General features: G+C 36.9%; 1 protein-coding gene across 1 annotated transcript; it reads left to right on the top strand.

Moving 5' to 3' along the window:
- Positions 1–515: 515 nt before the first annotated feature.
- Positions 516–19,812, top strand: ppp3r1b (protein phosphatase 3 (formerly 2B), regulatory s1ubunit B, alpha isoform, b). Its single transcript, XM_052545939.1, has 6 exons — positions 516–785; positions 7,970–8,009; positions 14,019–14,195; positions 14,626–14,685; positions 14,857–15,041; positions 17,589–19,812. The coding sequence occupies exons 1-6, from the start codon at positions 783–785 to the stop codon at positions 17,634–17,636; spliced, it is 513 nt and encodes a 170-aa protein (XP_052401899.1). The 5' UTR covers positions 516–782; the 3' UTR covers positions 17,637–19,812.
- The last annotated feature ends 2,953 nt before the right edge of the window (positions 19,813–22,765 follow it).

The following is a 22,765-nucleotide window of genomic DNA, read 5'->3' as shown; positions in this document are numbered from 1 at the left end:
TCATATTTCCTACAAATTACAGGGACTGTTTTATAATTTTATTGTCATAAATCAGGTCCTGCAGCATGAAGGCTATATCAAATTGGGGCTATATTAGCAAACTGAAATAACTTTAGAAGTAATAACGGGATTAAATAAATTCCAATCCATCCCCTGCTCTTCACTAAAGTCAAACACCAGCTTTCTCTTTCAGACACAAGATGCAAAATCATTTGATCAGCTGTAAAGATGCAAATACTCGACTGAGAGAGAAAATAAGGCCCGGATGGAGACTTAGGTCTCTGCAGAGCAAAAGTGGGCGTTTATCCCCATGTGGGTGGTTTAAAACTGCTGGGTGTTTCTGAATCATGCAATCTAAATGATCCCCCTTACCCAACCCCACCCCTAAACCTAACGTCACTATTACATCAACCAATCAGGTATCATGGTGTAAAAACACCTTGATCTTGTAACTCCCATTACTTTCTTGCAGAGACCTATACTTGCCCGGATGTGCTGTTCTAATGCACCTCCCCCCTCCGCTCCGCTGAGACTCCCTCCCTCCTTTCCTCTCTTTCTCTCCCCAGCACCACCGACTCAACCCACTGCCTCTACCCCCTCCGCTGAGGACCTAACGTTAACGGAGGCACGGCGTTGTATCCGTCATCCGTCGACTGAGAGCCCGAGGAGAAGAAAATCCCGGCGGCTCCCTCGCTCAGAAAAAATAACCGTCAACTAACAGCAGCAGCGACCGTTCAGTTCCGCGAGACTCCCCACAAGGCGAAGACAAGCCCGGCGACAGAATGGTAAGGATCCCTTAACGCTAACGTTTAGCAGATAGTTCAGATACCGTCAATCGGGCGTTTTTACGCGCGTTTCTGGCGCCGCGACGGGCTAAAAATGCGCTCGAGGGGTCGTGATCAAAGCGGTTGTTGATAAAACAGAGCCATGGCTGTCAGTGTGGCCCACTGCTGCTAGTCTCTGTACGCTGCGAACGAAGAAACACTGACGGAAAACACGGTGCTATCTTATAAATCCCGGTGTAAATACTAGCGAGCAGGGATCAAATGTAATGGCGCGGCGGTGAAAGAGAAACATTGTATGGCAGGCAGCTAACGTTAGTAGGTGCTGCTCAATCGATGCGGCTGTCAAGCTGATCGAGAGCTGGTTTAGGTGGGAAATAAACTTCAATCAATGCTTGAGTCTCCAGAGAAGCCTGACTTTGCTTGGCCATTAATTATAAGATGGGTTTCCTAAATTTGTGGACCTTTTCGGTCCCCTGGGGTCATTGTGTATGCTTTCTCATTAAAAGAGTCATTTCTAAATTATTTTGAAATGAATTACTGTAAAGTTTTCAGTTTGCTAGAATGTTTCTGTTGTTTTATTATCTATCCACCCTGTCTTTTCAACTTCCCCTGTATGATAAATTAATAAGAAGTGTTAAAATTGGTTGATTTTTGCCTTGCACATTTTCATGAAAGCATTTAAAACACGTTCACATCATTTGATATGAACTTGAATCGCTGTGTGTCATTACCACCATGTCGAGCATTTTAGATTACAGTGCTTCTTCAAAATCTAATATTTGGTTATGATATGTGACGGTAATTTGACAGTTTTTAGATTTTCACATCATGATTTGAGTGTGGGTTTATTAGGTGTCACTGCCAAAACAAATAGTATTTAGGGGTTTAAATCTAAAAATATTGTTCATGTGCCATGTTTATGTTGCTTTATTGTAATATTTTGTCTTGTATATGTTATGACTGTTCAGTAATATGAGAAGTCGTCGTGTTTCAAAATTATGTTAATACAGTTCAGTCCATAAAAATCACACAGTATACTGAAGAAATGAGCAATGCACAGTTAGAAAAACATGCAAATATCCTTAAGATCTTTAAGTCATATTAGTATTAGCCATATTTCTGATTAATCAATGAATTTGTGCCAAAATAGAGTTTGAATGGATGCATGCCATATAAGATAGATCTTTGCTTTGCCATCCTAACTATGAATGATTATTTGCTTAAATTATATTTTATTTCCACTGCTGTCCGTGACTTTATCAAAACAGAACTGCAGCCCATTTTTGGGTCTCCATAAAAATGATTTATTTTAAAATAATTGGTCAAACAGCGGAAGTTCATTGGTCAGAAGGTGAGCGCCTGTTGTTTGTCTGATATAGGCATTCAATTTAACCTCAGTTTACACTTAATTGCCATCATCAGCAGTGTGGCTGATACAATGCAGAATATATGTATGATAAATGATAGAACTATAACATTTTAGAGCCGAGACTGGTTGGAATGAGCACTTTGTTTAATCAGCTCAACCAATGAGAGAATATGTGGATATGTGTGTCAATGCAAATGACCATAAAAGAAGACACTCACTCAATACACTCAATTCAAAGGATAGAAAAATATGCATACTTGGGATGCATAGCATAGCATTAAGTCCTCCAGGGGCTTCACAGACCTAGATTTAGCCTAGTCTACCAACACCATGTCTGCATTGCATTTTAATTTCTATACAGTGTCTAAAGAGCCACTTTCAGGCTCAGACAAAATCAGGAGGTGTTTTTCAGCACTGATTTCGGTGGAAAATTAGCAGAATAGATTTGAGCATGGTTACGTGGAGCTAAGAGTACCGTACTCCCATTAAACCAATTAAAAAATATAACAATAAAATGTTTCTTTGACGTTCAAAAAGAGGACAAAAATATTGAGTATTGGTCAGAAGAGTGAAAGATCAACAATTGTATTAGAAAACTCTCACGCAGTAGTAATGACTAGTTTTCTCTAATTCAATTTAATACAAAGGTTATAAAATGAAGTATACTGTCAGGAATGTACATTATCTTTTTTTATGAAATTATAAAGAATGTATCATCTATAGCATGCATGTAGTAAATCGATTTTCATTTCATGCTAACTTTTGTCATGTGCAATAATTTGTTTTGTTTTTTTACGTCTGCTAAATTATGCAAGTGAACATCTGTTAACCAAATGTTTTTAGATACAGGCCTGATATGCTGTCAGTTTTCAGCCGACCTTTCCCTTGCCTCAGATGATCTTGATGTCTCTCTTTATAGACGTTTCTACTGAATGAGCTTCCCCATTGGATGTGGTTGGGAGTGTTATGATGTCATAAAGAGTAGAAAGGAGCCCAATCGAACATTGCTACATTTGTGTGACTGTTTCCTTCACCTCTAGTTTTGCTTTGAGGCGTCTTTCCTTGCCTGTCGACACGCTCATTCTTGAGACCATATAACCAGATGAAGTAATCCTAAACCCTCAATCCACTTTAAGTTAATTTGCTGTCTCTCTACCACTAAAGTCAAAATAGCACAGGGCACTCAACCTTAGCTAACCCACTAGCTGTGGCAAACACTGTCTGTCTGTAGAGCACTGAGCATTCAGACTAATTTTAGAGGGAGGGACACACTGAAGCGGCTATGTTTAATACAGTAAATTAGAGAAGTCCGAGTGACTTAAGTGACCTGTCTCGCATGAGTTTAATCTACTTCCACAAACACTTATGTACACACAGCATGGATATACACCTCATTTACTATCTCTACTACATGGTTTATCAGTGTGCTTGAATTTTTATCTTAGAAGAATACTAAAAAAATGTCTCCTTTTATTTTATCATCATAAAGTGGCCGCACAGGAACTCCACTTCTTATAGATATGAAATGATTTAATAAACGTCTAATAGAGAGCTCTAGATATCCTGGAAGTTGCTCTAGAAACTTCTAGGCACAGTGATGTCTCAGTTTATCTGTCCCGCTCTCTACAGGTTGAGGCAGGTTTGGTTTTCTCGCTGCAAGTCATAACAGGTTTTCAGCACACAGCTCGATGAAGGCATCACCTCTCTTGCCGACTTGATTTTCTTAATTTTTTTATTTGATTTAAAAATTAAAACTTATGCTGTATTATTTTCTTTCCACCATGAAACCCCAAATAAGATGTTAATCGCAATGTCCAAGATACTCTTTTTGCATTTTGCATGTTTACCAAGGATGTATTTATATGATCAAAAAAAAAAAACTATATATTTTAAAAAATGTATATTATTTTTAATGTAATTGATTCCTCTGTATTTTCAGCATCATTACTCCAGTCTTAAAGGGATACTCCACCCCAAAATGAACATTTTGTCATTAATCACTTACTCCCATGTTGTTCCAAACCCTTAAAAGCTTAGTTCGTCTTCAGAACACAATTTTAAGATATTTTGGATGAAAACTTGGAGGATTGAGACTAGGGATGTCAACGATTAATCGATGATCGATTAATTGTCGATAAGAGATGCAATCGATTAAGGCTATTGATGGTCGGTTAACCGATTCAATGTTGGGCTGCGTGCGGCTCATGCGCACTCAACACGTGCGAGCGGCTGTGAGTGACGGTGACGATATATAAAAGCATCATCATTCATTCACAATGTACAAATTAAGCTTTTAATGTGATTTAAACTTTAAAGTACATTAAAATAGAAACAACATAAAAGTTCTTCAACATTAAATGCAATAGAAATGTAGTTACTAATCATTACATCAGATAACTGTTTTATATCGTGCGCTTTGCAGGGCTGCGGGACACAGTGACAGGACAGGTAGTCTATTCATTCCTACAACTTGTTAGTTCATTCCTACGAATTATTAATGTGCCAATTGTCCATGTTTCATTAATTTTGTTCCCTAAATAACCCATGATTTAAGTGAAATAAGGGAACAAATTAATAAATCGAACTAATTCTTAATTCATGAAATCTTTAATTTCCCTTTCCATGTTTACCACAGTTAGAGATGCGAAAACAGTTATTAAAAGCGAAAGATAATAAAATAAACCTGGGAAATTAGAGGGTTAGACTATGAAGATTTAGGAAAAGAAACAATGCCTAAATATACTGAATTTGAGGAAATTCGTGACCAACCGGCAAACCAGAACAAAGCAGCGTAAATGAAGACTATGGGGTCCAAAAGCATGGTCGCGATCTAACATTTTCCAGTTAACCTATTATTCCTCTAATAAACAAAGCTTTTATACCACACTTGTCATAATCAGATTTTATAATTTCTAAATAAATAATTGCTGGATTCAAAACAGCGATTAATAGGCGCTGTGACCGACACATTCCTGGAGCATTCACTGCTGTCACCAAACGGTGACGCCGAGCATCGTTCACAAGTTTCTGCATGGACCTGACTAGGGCACAGGGTCTAAGCCCTGGGACAAAATGGGATGCTTTAAGGAAAATGTATAGCCTACTAAGTAATAGGCCCAACATAAAAATAACAATTTGTTTTCATGTTTTTTATTTTTAAATTTTTTTTTTTTAAATAGGCTATGCGAAATATATCCGACTTAAATAATTAAGATTAACGGATTTAAAACAGAAGTGTGGGCGCTCCATAAATTCACAAAAAAAAAAAAAAAAAAAAGGATGACAACGCATTCTGTTTGTTTGCTTTATTTTACAAGAGCACAAATCTTCTGTTTTTATTGTGAGTGTGCACAAATGAAAGTAAACACTTTTGCGGAAAATATATATATTTTTTTAATGTCTCAGCTGTTTCGATCGCCTGCTGCACACGTATATTCTAGCGATTCAAAGTTACATCGCAGTCTGTTCATTATCAAAATAAAATAGTCAACTAAACATTAAAAGGTTACACTGGTCAGTTTAAATAGACCGTAGTATCCCGGTCCACTCTGCTGTTATGCCAAGGACGTTTTTGCTCATATATGAAGAGGATCATCTTTTCCGTCTATATGCGAATGCGTGTTAAGTACAAGCCTAGTTTACATTATAAATAATAGTTTAACATTCAAATACATTGCGAATATGGAAACATTTCGATTTGTGCCGAATGAGACATGAGCAATAACCTCCAAATAAATCTAGCCAAAGCCGCGCTCGCTCATCCTCGTCTGCACGCATGCACTGTCACGATCTAATGTGCTGTATGCCGGATTTTTAAAAATCTGACATTTTCTAGGACAGAATCCAGCAGGATCAAATTAATGTGAGCAACTGTGTTTTGGTGCAGCAGCGCCGATGTAGTTCACTTAATGTGCAGCGCAGTCACACGCGCTCCACATTTCGGATAATTTTATTTTAAATACAATAATGTCAGTTGAAAATATTGCAATTGTGCTTTAAAATACAACAACGAGCACCACAAAACCATTTAAAGAGGCGCGTTCAGCGTTCTCCGTGCGGGATTGGAAACTGTCAAAAGTAAAATGACCTCAAAAGTATGGCGCGCTCTCTTCATTTTATCAAATGGTCATAATCGCATCTATTCATTTTATAATCCTGCTACTAGCATTTTATTCAGACTAAAACCTCTTTAATTCAAGTGAGAAAGCGTTTTGTGTGTGTGTGTGGCTTTTGCACATCCTGTCATACCGCTGACTGCGTGCCTGCTATAGACGCATTTTGCAGTAGGCTATTATGGTTAACGATTAATCAATTAATTGATCGTTAATTTAAACGACGATCGATCATGGAAATAATCGAAATTTGACATCCCTAATTGAGACTGTCCCATGGACTGCCAAGTAAATATCAGTGTCCAGGTCCAGAAAAGCATCGTCAGGCTCAGAATAGTCCATCTGCCATCAGTGGTTCAACCGTAATGTTATGAAGCGACGAGAATCCTTTTTGTACGCAAAAAACAATTACAAATAACAACTTAATTCAACAGAGACAAATAGGAGACTGTTGACAAAGGAATTGTTGAATAAAGTCGTTAATTTGTTTTATTCGCATACAAAAGTATTCTCGTCGCTTCATAACGTTACAGTTGAACCACTGATGGCTGATGGACTATTCTGACGATGCTTTTCATGCTTTTCTGGACCTTGACCATGTATTTTTTTTCTGGACCGTGTCTCCTGCTAACTCTACGTGTCCCAGTGTGTGCCGAAACTGGATGGTGATGGGGTGGCCTGATTTCTTTCCTGGCTTATTGCAGTGTGTATTTCCACTTGAATGTATAACAAAGGAATGCCTGGGCGGTTTGATTCTATTACATGTCAGTCACAAGAGATTTTGCAGTTTAGATTTTGCTATTTATATTGTGATCAATACATTTGCATGTTTACCCAGTGGCATTAGTAATGAAAAAGAAATTGTAATAATATTTCACAGTGTTCCTGTTTTTACTGTATTTTGGATCAAATAAAAACAGCCTTGGTGAGCCGAAGAGACTTTCACAAACATCTATGCATTTAGCAGATGCTTTTATCTAAAGCGCCTTACAGTGCATTCAGGCTACACTTTTTTTTTTTTTTTTACCATTATGTGTGTTCCCTGGGAATTGAACCCACAACCTTTTACGCTGCTAACGTTATGCTCTACCACTGAACCACAGGAACACTTAATGACCTCCAACATTGAGTCAGTATTGTATATATCAACATAAATCAGCCAGTAACCACACTTCACTCAAGGTTCTGGTGAGTTAAATCCGTCAAATCATCAATTAAGGATGTAGCTGTTTCCTTTTCAGTATGATTGATGATATGATCATTGACTGAAGTGTCTATGTGCTTTCCCTTTTTACATCTACAGTAGTACACACAATAAAATCCAGGTTCATTCGGCGTCTGTTCTCTGAGACTGATGGCCTCTTCCACAGTTCATTAGCTAATCAGATTTTGGAGTGCTGCTAAGACACATAATTGTGATGACCCTTTCACCTTGTGACTCTGGTGACAGCTGTATGTCACGAAGAGAGAACATACAAAGATTTACAAAATCGACTTCTACATTAGCGTAAATAGTATGCTTGATTCAAGTTTTTAGCTTTAGGCAGAGTCATTGATTATGTAGTTAGAACTGAAAATCACCCAGTCGCCTCTCTTTGGATATTGTTGTTATGTCTGTCAGGCTTCACAGAACCTGTAGGTTTGATCAATAACATTTCCTGTGCATTGTCATGCTGATTCAGACTCTTGTTCTCTCTCTACAGGGAAATGAGGCGAGTTATCCCTTGGAGATGTGCTCACACTGTAAGTATTTCGGGCTATTGCTCAATTCCTCAAATTGTGTTTTATGTTTTCTTTATTTCACCAGAGGTACTGAAGTATAAGCAGCCCTCTACATTGCGAGTAAATCACTCGCATATGCGACTAAATTTTACTATGTGCAGCTAAATTATGTCTATCGTTAGCCATTGGCTAATAAATTCTTAGATTTTACTCGCCAGTGTGTGTGCTCAAGGCTATTATAAGAATAGCACATTTTCACTCAATGAACACTGACTGAGCGCTCAGAGTTTCGCTCTCCATCAAGCGATCTGTACTTTTCAGTTCATCTCAATGGACACACAGTGCACCTGTATTGGCCGAACTGTAAACTCGACATTGCTTTGCTGATAGCGGTGTTTCTCACACATGCACAGAGAGAGAGCAAGAGTCTTACCAGGCTGAATCGACACATTACAAGTAAACTAAATTCTTTGTTGTATTCTCCTGTCAAAATAATGGAGTTCATTTAGAATTTTTCAGCTTTTTAGGACATTCAGAAGATATGCCAGTTTCCCCAGTAGTGGGTGGAGCTAATGCGCAAATGGCAATTTCATTGGCTGGCGCTGATTTATTACTGTCCCTGTTTTGATTTCAGCAATTCAGTTCGACCGAATGCAGATAACATAATTAATATTTATGAAGCCAGCAGGTCATCAATCCGTAGTGCATCGTATATTGTTAGTATGGTAGTAGAAATAGTAGTAGTAATATCTTTTAATAATAATTAATATGATCTATTACTATTATTTTTCTTAGATGTCATTTTAATTTACTTTTTTTTTTGTAAACAACCAAATGAAAATGATTAATGAAAATAAATATATATATATATATATATATATATATATATATATATATATATATAATATATATATATTATTATTATTATTATTATTTTTTTTTTTTTTTTTTTATTACTGTTATGTTTTTTTTTTTTTTTACATTTTAGTACATTTCTTTTTTTTTTTTTTTTCTTTTTTTTTTTGTGACCCTTAATTCTTTACGTTTTTTACTTTAAATAGCTTTAGGTATTTTGCACAGTTTATGTTGGTTAAGCCAAATTCTGAGCTAGATTATTTTTGGCCGAACACTGGGTCTTGTTCAATATCAACAAACATGTAATTATTGATCTAAGGATTATGTAGCCAAAGACACGGTTTGTACAGTGTTTACAGCTCATGTGCTTATTATTTTTGTCTTATTTTTATTTCAGTTTTAGCTATTTTAATTTTAGTAATATAACTTTAAATTTGAAATGATGCTTATCCACATCATATAAAGAGGGATGACCTGTGGTTAGTCACTCACATGCATCTCGTGCTGGGTGATCAGAGATAGCAGTCAGTGTAGTGTAGTCCAGTCCTAAACACCTGTTCGTGCTGCGCTGGAGATCAAGACGCGAGGCAGAGGGCATCCCCTGGATCAGTGGGGCTCTCCGGGTCTGGAGCAGGGCCAGCGCTAGTGCAGCCAGACTAGACAGGGTGGCGTTCTGTGCACAGGAGGGCTATAAATGCCTCCAGCTGGTAAAGGTTATTAGTCTCTGGGCTGCAGGAAGAGCCTGTTTATTTTTAGAGTTGGTGGGAGTGAGTAGAAGAACATGAGGTGAAGGTCCGTTTTTAATAGGTTTAATATTTTTTATTTATTTGTGTGCTCTACTTTAGACATTGTAAGTACTGACAAACACATTAGAGGACCTTTGACAACCCTTTTTCAATATAATTGTGCTGACCTGTGCGTGGCCGAAAAATCATTTATTTAAAGGCACAGTACACAGACTACACACAGATGAATATTCTGCCATTACACAACATCGTGTTGTTCCAAACTAAAAGATCTTTTTTCTTTTTTTTTTGTCCAAACTATGAATTTTAACGGGGTCAAAAATATCTTCTTTTATATTCCGCAGGATAAAGTCATATGTATAAGAAATGGTGAAGTCAGTAAAGGTTAGAAATGACATGAGGGAAAATACATGATAACAGAATTGTCGTTGTTGTGTGAATTGTCCCTTTAAGAAATGCATTTAATCTGAAAATAAAATGTTTTGATGTGCAGAATTTTTTACAATTTTTTAATTTAATTTTTTATGTGTTAATACTTTATTTAACTTTTTGCACAATCATTTTTTTGGTTTATAAATTAGAATATGTTTTGCAGTAAAATACTTTTTTTAGTCTTTCTACTTCAAAATGTCTTGTTAAATTAAATTGTCTAGCAATTTGAGTGAAATCCGATTCAGAGTAAAAACAAGAAAAAATGTCTGTGAATGTTATGATATTTCACTTTGAGCCACATAAGATCAGATGTGTAGAACTACATTACCCAGAGTTCTCTGGGTAGGGGTCACTTAATGTTACATGGCAAATTCACTGACACAGGTTTCCAAGACCACAGAGGGAATACCACTGGATAAAGAGAGTCTTACCCATAGTGCACTGAAGAGGAAAAGCTATATTGTAGCTGTATTGTCCTGCGAATAAGAGGACAACCCTCTTTTAAAGATCTGACGCCAGCTTGTCACAAACCTGACAAATTCAGTGATCGGTTCTTCTTCATTCAACCCAGTCAAGATGAACACAGTGGGAGGTTATAGGTCAAGGTGAAAGAACCATAGCATCATTCCCAAGAGCTCTTGCTGCAGGAGAAGGCAACAGTAATTAATTTTGCAGGATTGTAACGGGGTGATAACAAGTGTGCTGCTGTGAAACTAAGCCACCTGTTGGTCAGATGGGTGCTTGGCAACCACAAGGACATCATAAGGCCTCTCCAATTAGACACTGGTAACAGGACACAATCGTGACATCTTCCCAAATCATTTTTGTCGATGAAATGCATCTGGCAAAGGCAAACACAGACTGTTTATGTGAAATGCAAGAGATAAATGGCTACAAGGTTATGGTCGTCCTGTATAATAAAAAAAAAATAGACTTATTAATGATAAAGCCCAGAGGCTCGAAGGACCGAAAAGGGGGAGAGAGAGGGGAGCAAGATCGGGAAAGGTCCTTGAGCTGGGATTCTAAGTTGTCGGGACGCCTGCTGCTCACATTTGTAGTAAATTATTACTACAAAAATAATTTAGAAAAAAAAAATATTCTTTTATTTTTAAATTATTATAAAATAAATATTCTGCTATAATTGAAATAACTTGCAATCTGTAACCTATTACATTTAACAAGTAACGATCCCAACACGGTTAAGGACTTAAATTAATTATTCAGCTAAAACTATTATTTGAGCTGTCAGACTATTGTCATTTTTACAGTTTTTTTTTTTTTTAATTATGCAATGTTTTTCACACTAGAAGCATGCTAATACATTGTTTATTTTACTATACTGGCTTTACTATTGATAGAAAGCATTAAAAAGCTTATTTTTCAGGCTAGACTTGCCAATGTGTAACGTGAGTCTAGACACACTGACTGTTTCTATTGCAGCTGTGGTGATGTAATGACTTTATCATTTAGCAATTGCCTCTTTTATTGAGAAGGAGGGGCTATTCTGCCTTATTGCACATTGCACTTTCTTAAATGAGTGCATTGTCTTTGAACGTCTTTGGTGCTAATCAACATTACACCACATGCTGTCAGTTGAGTTTAACATGCACAGAATATTCCTTTAAGCTGGTTTTGAATTCACCTGATCCCAAACAGATGCATTATTTAAAGGGCATTTACATAAGACATGCTCTTATGTTTAAAAACATTTAGAAAGAACAGAATATACTGTCATTAGACACATTTTAAGAGTGAAACGCTTATTACTACAAAACAGCGGTACAAATGATGTTGCAGAAGTATACACATTTTTCGAAACCATCATGAACTGATAGGCACGTACGCCGCTGATCTTCCTTGCTACTTGTTGCTAGGGGGCTTTTCTGAGAGGCCTTTATTAGCCATTACAGCAGGTGTGTGTGAGAGACCATTGAGGATCAGCCTGACTGCTATAAATATTCCCCTCTGTCTCTCCCATCTCAACATTGTTTGAATACTGTGGCTCAGTGATGCAACTGCCCCTGCTGATGCCCAATGGGTCGCAATGAATAGCATGAAAATCTGAGCTTGGCAGTATGTGGACTGAGACACTGGCATGCTTTGTCCTGATGTATCGGTGAACGACAGATGCGTGATGGTGTAATAAAGTCACTTGGTTTAATGACACACATTGGCACTAGCTGTATCAGGTTTAATCCATGGCATATTAATAGATATGAAGAATAAGCGGTTACATCATCTGCTCTAGGGTAATCTGGGAAGTGTCCACAAACTCAAAATAGTACAGCGGAAATCAACATATGTCTCTTTACTTCTCTTTTATCTCCGAGAATAGTTTGGATGTAAAGCAGCAGTAAGGCAGAGCTCATTTTTCATCTGCTTGCTTTTCATTTAGACAACTATTTTTTGGAGCCAAGTCGACTTGAGTATTATGTTATTGTACTTAAATTGCACTTAAATATTTTAAAGAACTTAAATTGTCGCCCTGAGACCCAGATATTCACTTTTTTCAGAATTTCTGAAGATGCAATACCTCATTTATCTGTTGTATCAGGGACATTTATTTATTTAAATGATTTCACTTTAAATTGTTACTATTATATTAATTATAAATGTGTTACTATTATTATTTAAAATGGCTGAAAACTTCAAATGTTTTATTTTATCTGTTTGTTCATGTAAAGAAATATAAATTATAACTAAATGAAAACTAATTCTGTGGGATACTTCCATTTAGTGATTGGAAAATATTAACTCAGTTGTACTTACTTCAAAAAACCAAAAATACCAGATGTTTCACACATTTAATATTTTCTAAGCTTTTTTTGTTTTTGTTTCCAAGTATTTCCATGAAACTATATAAATAACAATTAAAATATATGAAACCGACTTTGGTGGACTTAATGGGTAGTTCACCCTAAAAGTAAAATTCTGTCACTCTGCATAGATGGTAACGTACCTGACAGGATTAATAAACCAAAATGCAATAAACAAGGACATTGTTAAAATAGTCAAACTTGATTTTATGAAGCTACAAGAATACTTTTTGGTAATCTAAACAATAATATATAGACCTTATTAAACCATTCTTCCCTTTTTATCAGTCTCTGCCGCACGTTCAAGATGGCACATGTGCACTTTCTTGGCACACAAAGTATGCATGTAGCTTCAGAAAATTGAGTTTGAATCACTGATGTCAAAAGGACTATTTTAACGATGTCCTTCCTACATTTCTGGGTCTTGTACGTGTCAGTTGTGTTGCTGTCTATAGAGGTTCAGAAAGCTTTCGGATTTCATCGTAAAAAACCTTAATTTGAGTTCCAAAGAAAAACTTCCTTAAGGCTTTGGAACGACATAAGGGTGAGTAATCAATGACAGAATTTTCATTTTTGGGTGAACTAACCCTTTAAATGGTACACTTGACCTCTATATTCATATCAGCATTTTAATAGTTTTTTCCCATTAGTTGAGCAGAGTGAGTTCTCTGACATCAAGGGACTGAAGAGTTATACAGGTTGAGAATCGCTGCTCTCTGCCATATTGTGATTTGGATTTTTAATTCGATTAACTGCACAGTGCTAACAGCAAACAGCCTGGCAGCCGATTCCTGGAGGTGTGTACCACGTGGCTGTGTGAATGTGATTAGGCCATTTAGCAGTCTACACAGCACAAGCATCGAGCTGTAGTTGAACGGCAGTCCTCTGAGAGATGACCATGACTGCCAGACAGGAGAAACTGGGTAAGGTCTATTCTGGGATGGGTTCTGGCTTTCTGATGGTGGCCAAAGATGAATAGAAGTGAGTGTGAGAGCCCTGGATGTGGAATAGTGCATCCCTGTGTGTGTGTATGTGAGTGCTTTAAGACAATCTTTGATGTCATATTAGATTGACGGTTTGAAGATCAAAGGAAAATCAAAGAGATAAGAAAGGGATGCATATTTGTGTTGAAATGACTTGTTCTCACTGTTTTCTTCATCTCTCTTTCTCTCTATTTTCAGTTGACGCTGATGAGATTAAAAGACTAGGGAAGCGGTTTAAGAAACTCGACCTGGATAACTCGGGTTCTCTCAGCGTGGAGGAGTTCATGTCTCTACCAGAGTTGCAGCAGAACCCACTGGTCCAGCGAGTCATCGATATATTCGACACAGACGGAAACGGAGAAGTGGACTTTAAAGGTTTATTTCTGTTTACTCCAGTTGATGTGTAGCATTTGTTGCTAATGGGTTTATGCTAATCGTCATGATGTTGATTTCATTGCAAAGTGTTCTGAATTCCAATTGGTCTTTTTTGCATGCTGATTGTGATTGGTCTTGTGTTCCTTGCATATTTTTAATCATTCATAACTGCCCTCATGCAAATCAAAGGCCTAAAATTTGTTCCTTTCCCATCTTTTGGAAGAACTAATATTTCCTACATGAAATGTAATATTATGTGTATTCAGATCTCAGTTGAAGTTGTTGCATTTCAGCCCAGTCCAGTGCTTTTTTATGCCTGAGCTTTGAGCGCTCTGTACTTGAGGAGTTCAGATGCATTAACATAACTTGGTCCAGTTAAAGAGGGTAGAATATTTTCTCACCCTCCCATTTACTGTCCTTTATCTTGCAGAGTTCATTGAAGGCGTCTCTCAGTTCAGTGTCAAGGGTGACAAGGAGCAGAAGCTCCGCTGTGAGTCTCTTTCCATCTTGAATTTTACCAACACTTTCCTCTAGTTAAGTTCGTCTTTAGTACACTTATGTTCATCCAATGTCGATCCAAACCAAGAAACCCTCATAAAACTGGTCTGTAGTGTGCTGGAGCAAAGCATTTTATTATGTTTTTTATTCTCTGTTTCTGCAGTTGCGTTCAGGATTTATGACATGGATAAGGATGGCTACATATCCAACGGTGAGCTGTTCCAGGTGCTGAAGATGATGGTAGGGAATAACCTGAAGGACACCCAGCTGCAGCAGATCGTCGACAAAACCATCATCAACGCAGACAAGGACGGGGACGGGAGGATATCTTTCGAGGAGTTCTGTGCTGTGAGTCATTTAATTTTGAAACACAGAAATTTGATACGCATGGTAAATAAGGAAGAAAAAGGGTTAAGAAAAAGTATAAAGAATATGTAATAGTGTAAATATTTATCATAATCCTGCTTTCTAGAAGCTGTTTTGACAGCTTTCCCTAGATTAGCTGTTGTAGCTGATATATGTGACCCTGGAGCACAAAACCAATTATTAGAAAAAGTGGCTGTTACACCTCAGGTGTGCATTATTTTTCTAATAATTTAATGGTCCGGAGGCATTTATTCCGCTTATACTACTGTTACCACACCTCAAGACATCGATCCAATGATTTATTTAAAGGTTATTTGTCTGGTTTTTGTACTTAAATCGTTATTGTTAGTAGGACTATTTCTTCCACATCTCATCCAATGCCTCTTTTGCTAGTAGCAAAATGTCATTTTAAAGCTGGTAATGGAGGCTTGGGCCGTTGATACCATTCTAATACAGTTATTAATTATTAGAAAGAGAGACAGAGACATACACACAGATACAGAGAGAGTGAGAGCTTGTACCTCGGTGCATCTCTAAACAGCGCTGTCCCCTCGATGAGAAATGTCATGTGTGTTCTTTAAGTTGCTACACTATATGTCTAACTGATAAAATCATCAGGGCAGCGCTCACAACACCTTTTTGTCTAAACTGTGTGACCATTATTACTGTTAACTATCCGAAGTGATATGAACTGTAATGCAGTCAAGAGAGCTGCCTGGAACTACGTTCGCCGTGCGTTTCCCAGAAAATTGCACAACTCAGAAAGTTTGTCAACCAATCAGATTCAAGCATTCAGCGGACCCATAGTATAAATATATACATCACAAATTCTAACACAAGTTATTTATAATTATTGGTTTCAGAGTGTTTTCCCCCAAAAGTTTATTATCAAAATTTTATATTTGTATTTTATTTTTAGAAATTCCTGCATTTATGTTAAACTTGGCAGTTTCTAATCCATAGAATTTGATTTATTAGTGATCCTTAAATATAATTATTTATATTTAACATGAATATAATTAAAAGCATTTATCTTAAAGGAACACTCCAGTCCCCCAGAGTTAATAGATTGAGTTAAACAGTTTCCAAATCCATTCAGCCGATCTCGGGTCTGGCGATAGCACTTTTAGCATAGCTTAGCGTACATCATTGAATCCTATTAGACCAGTAGCATCGCTTTCAAAAGTGACCAGAGTTTTGATATTTTTCTTATTTAAGACTTTGACTCTCCTGTAGTTATATCGTGTACTAAGATCAGCGGAAAATGCAAAGTTGTGATTTTCTAGGCCAAAATTATTAGGAACTATACTTCAATTCTGCCTTAAAGGGACTGTAAGTAGGAATTACTCCCATCTAGTGGTGAAATTGTATTTTGCATTCAAACCAATTTTGCTCTCCAGCGCCTAGCATTTTCAAATGCGCGTTGCATCTACGGTAGGCGATATGTACCAAAAAGCTTTGACAGGATGTCTTCTAATAGCACTTCGTCGAGTTTTCCTTCAGGTGAACAGGTGTGTTATTTCAAACAAACTGCAACATGACAACTAACAAACGAATGTTACAGTATGAATTACTGACTGCGGAAAACATGAAATATTGTAATTAGTAGTTATGTCTTCTTTATTCGTTATATTTTCTGAATTATGTGCATTGTTAGATATCATCATCAGATGATTCAACAATAGGTAGAGGTAGAGGGAGAGGACAGAGAGGCAGTGGATCAGTGGGATCTGATTAGGGATCTGATCAGTGGGACCCGACATTAACTCTTGTTTTCTGTAATCTACGGTCACGTTTCCTTTTACGTTCTATTTTTGACTGTTTTGGCGACGATGTTTTCTTCTCCTGTGGCGCGGCATATGTATGGTCCATAATAAGAATGCAATCCAGACTTTTAAACTTGCCGGTGCAGTTTCAAGCGCCTCTCACTGCTCTGCACCTGCGTTTCTGGCTCTGACCGAAAACGCGTTGTGGAAACGCGTTGGCTTAGTACTTTTTGTCCCTCTCTGCTATTATAGTTTTGCAAGATGGCGGAACTACATGGAAGCCTCCGTCGACCTACCCGTCCCATGTATATAAAGATAATAAATTCTTCATTTACGAGGATTAGTTTAAACATTGGCATAACTATTTGTACACAATTGAGGGCATATTTATGAATAAAAATATTGATTTTAGATAATAAAATACCTAAAAAGTTACTTATTGTCCCTTTAATAATCAAGGAACTGTGCTGCGTAACATGGCCACAACAGGTGCAGTGATATCACGCAGTCCCTGAAAATAATTCCCAGCAACTGCTTTTGCTGCAACTACACAGACTAGCTAGGGAGTATTTCCAGGCGCTGTGTGATATTCACTGCACCTGCTGCGCCTACAGCTGACTAGTTATTGAGATTTGTGTTATGTTTTAGCAGTGTGCTATAAGAGTTTGCACAGTAACAAACTGTGGGTCATTGAGTTCTAACACTTTTTTTTTTTCCTTCTGGTTATGAAATGCACTGACATTATTTCCCTTCTCCTCCGCAGGTGGTTGGTGGCTTAGACATTCACAAAAAGATGGTGGTGGATGTGTGAAGAGACAGAGAAGGCCCTTCACTGAACACCCTCTTTTTTCACTTCTCCATTTCTGAGAATCAGCTCCAGATGTTCCGCTAACACGCTCTCTCTTTCTCTCTCTCTCTGTCTGTCGCTCTCTTTCTCTGTTTCAATGGAAGTATTTCTCTGAATGATGCCTCTGTTCCCCGTCTGTACTCCCTGAGCCTTGTGAAGCCTGCCATCCTAAGTGTTATAGAGCATGAGATTCTTCTGTCCACGTTCTCGGGTATTTAAGGACAGTCAGAGAGACGACTTCTCTGTCGATTACCGAGCGACTCAGTGTGATGGAGACTGAGAGAAGTGTGTGTGTGTGTAAGCTCTTTATTTTTCTTTTTGAAGGGGGGATTTTTTTGTATTTATTTTAGTCCTGTCTTTTTTAAAAGATAATCTAGGTCTACAGGGAATGTGTGTATGTGAGCGATATATATGTCTTGACACTTGATTTCAGTGCAACACCCTTCAAGCATGAAGTGCCAATCGAAACATATACACAGGAACAATTTAACAATAGCTGAATATTGAAACCGCTATCTGATGTTCTTCATGTCATGGGGAGATTAAAAAAAGTCATTACGTTTTTTTGTTTCCACCTCTTTAGAGCAAATAACTGCTTCAGATCTCATGCAAAATGCAAATGCGATTTGAATTTTCTACAAAGAATGTGTGTGTGTGTGTGTGTAAAGTGTGTAAAGTGTGCTGTTTTAATATTGTCAGGGAGTTCATCTACCGTCTTGCTTTCTGGTATACAGTAGACTAGAATAAAAAAGCAAATATATTTGAAGTTGTGCTCATATGGTTTACTTTTGAGTAAAGTTGAGTATGGTTTACTTTTAGGACTGGTGTTTTATCGCAGGGGTCGTGTGGGGAGGAACGATCAGATCACACCACATCTTACTGTAGGATGGAAGTGCCATCAGTAAAATTTCTGGACTTTTGTGTGTGTGTGTGTGTGTGTGTTTGTATTCTGGATTTATTACCATTATAACACAGCAAACCAGTAATTTTGATTTACCTCTTGACATTGTAGGATAGTGCATATTGTGGCGAACTGAATCCACAATAACATTTGATTTGAATATTTGTTTGTGGAAATATAAGGTTATTTTCTTCCCAACTTGACTGCAGGCAGCATTTTAAAGACCTTAGTAGCTCCTATTTGTATATTAGGGACTGAAGGACAGATTGTGTGTTTGGGTTTTTCTAAGCTTTAATCGAGTTGGTTCGCAGCATGTTACTGAGAGGGATCGTCGGAGTAGGCAAAACCAGATCCTGACTGACTGATTGCTCAGTTTCTCTTTTCCTTCATCGTTTCAAGGATTGATCTGTGGGATTTGCGTGTTAAGAAAGGAGAGACCAAACCAGACGCTTTCAACGCGGATGAATAAACTCGAAACGGTCGGCCACTCCGCTATTTTGCTTTAAATGTGATTCTCCCGCGCAAATCGGCGTTTTCGCGCCAGCTGCTGCACGGTGATGACGCTTAAACATTTCTTTCCCGGCGAAGAACGTCGAGGTCTTGAGTTGTTCTCGCATGATACGGGAAGGTTTCTCTTATTTTACTTTTTTTTTACTTTTTTTTTTGTGCATGTAGATCTGATTCTTGGGGGGTTTCTCTTGTTTACATATGAATCGTACTATTGAGATATTATAATATGAATGACAGTTACATATAAATATATGGACGTTGCCAAACTTTTGGTAAATGTTTAAATATGGAAATGATTTTAAAGCGAGTTTCTTCACTACATTTATCCATAAATAATATTATGCAAATTAAAAGAAGATGTGTGAGTTATTCTGGATTTCTGTCCGTCACTCCCAGTTAATTTTTTCCTCTTAAAAAAAAGAGAAAGTTTTTTTTTTCTCTCTCTCCTTTTCCGTTCCTGGTTTGGTTGAGTTGTTTTGTACAGAATGTGCGTCGGTTGTGTTTTGTATTTCTTTAGCTGGGGGTCAGACAGTCGTCTGAATAACTTTCGATGGGAGATCCGTGGGGTTTTTTGGACAAAGGAAACATACAAGTGAATGAAAACGTTTCGCTTTTAGGTTTAACGTTTTGTTTCTTTCTTCATTTCTTTGCATGCTGCGTCATATGCTGTGGGAACCATTGAAATGTCATTCATGAAAATGAGAAATAAAATATTTGAGACTTTTACAACTGGTTTCTGTTTCTTTCTGTTGCACTGCAATTTCGAAAATTCGTAGTCTTGCTGTAAAAAATATTAAATATCAACATTAACTTTGTTTTGAATTCTGTTACATTGCATCTCATTTCTAAACGTTTTCACTTAGGATACGGGGTGAATATAAAAGTCATACATCTGTAATATTAACTTTGCCACTAGGTGTCAGTAACACACTACCAATGAACCACGAACTATTGAGTCAAAGACGCAGTCAAAGGGAGAAACCCAGTGTTGTGGGAAGGTTTGTCTAAAAAATGTATAAAGCTTGAATAATCGTTCTGTATATAACAGTTGTTGTTTTTTTAAAAAAAAAGAACGTATTGCAACGTTCTGAGAAGTTTAGATATTGGTTACAGAAAGGAACCTACAATGGGCCTAATCAGGCTTGCATCATAGTTATTGTACTGTAATACAGCCTGATAATATTCGACAGGAATGTAAATGAGTCTTTGAGGGATAAAGATGCGTTTAATGGATTGTACTGTTGTTTAGGAGTCCTGGCTACCAACTGATTACATGTCATCTGGATTACTTAATTAGAATTGTAAGTTATGTAGCCTTCTTATAAATTAGATATTGCATTTTTAAAACACTCAAACTACAGTTACTTTTATATTGATGACCTGATTACATATTCAGAGGACTTATTGATTTTTCATCTTTTGAATATTCCTTTCTGAAATAGCCTGCACTTGTAAACAGTCAGAAAGTCCCACAGAGACCAGTCTCCAGTCGGTTGGCTGAAAAACTGCAGGTCACACAGCATTTGACTATTGGATTTACAAAAATCATTTCAATTTAAATACGTGTTTTCTCAACATTTCAAATTGTATCAATTACTGATGAACATTCATTTTTATTTGAATTATCACTCAGTGGGTTATTTAATGTGTCTGCTTTTGTCTATTGGTTGAATATAGTTAAATGGTTAAAAGTCACATGACATGCGAGAAACCATTTGTTTTTTTAATGCAGTAACCTCACTGCAGTTTCTTCACAAACGCCAGTTTGGGAAAACTTTGATATAATGGAATTTTTTTTTCTTTCTCTAGATTTCTTAACAATAGGGTAAATGATCATCCCATTCAAATCACTGTGATAAATTAGATTGCTTTTTTAATCTAGAAGTAATCTGATAACATAATTTAAGATATGCAACATACCATTTTACTGTACATTTTTTGTCATATAATTTGAAATCAGTAACAGACTTGTTTTCAACTGCTTTTAATTCAATATGATGTCTAACCTGATTAAGGTCTATTCCATTAAGACTTTAACAGGCAGAAAGTACAAGTTTCCAAAGCATCGTTTACTAAATGGAAATAGTATTAGTGTACCTTTCAGAAGAAGAGTTATCTCAGTAGTAAAACACGTCCTCCTGGTGAAGAAATCTAATTAAATCGGCCTAAACTAGTTTGTTAGCCCCAGCTTGGTCAAATCAAAGGATAAATTTACAACAGACAAATTTTCCAACACGTCATTTTTGTCCCCCTTGCAGAAACCGAGTCCAGTACAGGATCTTTCTGCGGGAGAGATTCAAGACCAGCCGTATCAGTCAGCATCAGGTGAAGCACAACAGACAAATTACAACATCTATCAATTACATCTGCACACACACACACTGCTATTTCTCACACACATGCAGAGACACCAGAAGACATTGATCCACTTCCAGAATCTGTGCCCCAGTAGGACAATAGTCTTGGCCTCGCAGGTTGGCTTTTCTCAGGCCCAGTGTCTGGGACAGCGAGCGATATTTTGTGTCGGTGTCCGTACTGATTGGGAAGGAGAATAATTGATGAAAGTGAGAGAATCGGAGTAAAGCAGAGAGGAGAGCGGGTTCAGCTGGAGTTCAGCTGTATTCTCAGGTGACTTTATTTCTGCACACAGGCTGCTGATAAGCGTGTTTATCGAGCAGACAAAAGGACAGTGAGGATCCTGTTGCTTCAGTTTAAACCTGTTCTCCATCTCCGTGAGCTGGCGACGGGACACCAGACGGCTCGAAGTCAAGCAAGCAACGAAACGCAATACAGGGATAAACGGCACATTTCCCACACATTTTTTAACATGCTTATGATTCAGCAAACATCTTTAAAAAAAAAAAAAGATAAAAGACTGGTTCACTTATAAATCACTTTGATTCTGACTGATTTTGATAAATGAAATAAAAATTGCATAATAATTTTACAAATGTCCATTACCTTTCTAAGCCTAAAAAAACACTAATTATACTAATTTACTAAAAAAAAAAAAAAAGCAACAGAAGCACACAAAAGCTGTATTTCAGATAGCAAAGAAATTAAGAGTCAGTAAATTAAAGGTCAACTCTTTATTTATTTTTTTTCACTGACTGAAATACACATTTCTGTTCATTTCCTATGCTTGAAAGGCATGTACGACATAAATATTCATGTTTGTTTCCTTACTAAATAGTAAATATTGAAATAAAATTAAATATGAAAATACTTATGAAATGCTACTATATATAAAGGTTTTATAAATAAATGTAAATTATTTATTAAAATATGTTTTTATATAAAACAAAATAATAATAAAAATTACAATTAATATATCAATTATTTGCATATAAAGTAGAAATAAATGGTGTGAACTGTTAGTATTTAGAAAACTTAAAAAATAAAGGTAAATCAAGGTTCCCAAACTTATAATCCCAACCTATAAACCTTAGTAAATGATTATTATTACTTTTTCCAGGCTTGGAAATCATAATTGTAGTTCAAGTTCCCATAAATCAAGTTCCCTGACATTTCCAAGTTTTTCCAATTTTTAAGCACACAACTGAACAATCTTGATTGATCAAACACAACCTGCCAAAAAAATTTGACAAGCTACCAAATTGGTGTAAATGGGGCTATTTTTCAGCTTTGACGGCAGCCACGTCTTCCTAATGTGTGTACCTAC

Source organism: Carassius gibelio, chromosome B1 (assembly GCF_023724105.1).
Source record: "Carassius gibelio isolate Cgi1373 ecotype wild population from Czech Republic chromosome B1, carGib1.2-hapl.c, whole genome shotgun sequence".
NCBI lineage: Eukaryota > Metazoa > Chordata > Actinopteri > Cypriniformes > Cyprinidae > Carassius > Carassius gibelio.
The sequence above is the reverse complement of the archived record's forward strand: the minus strand, read 5'-3'. Positions and strand labels throughout refer to the sequence as shown.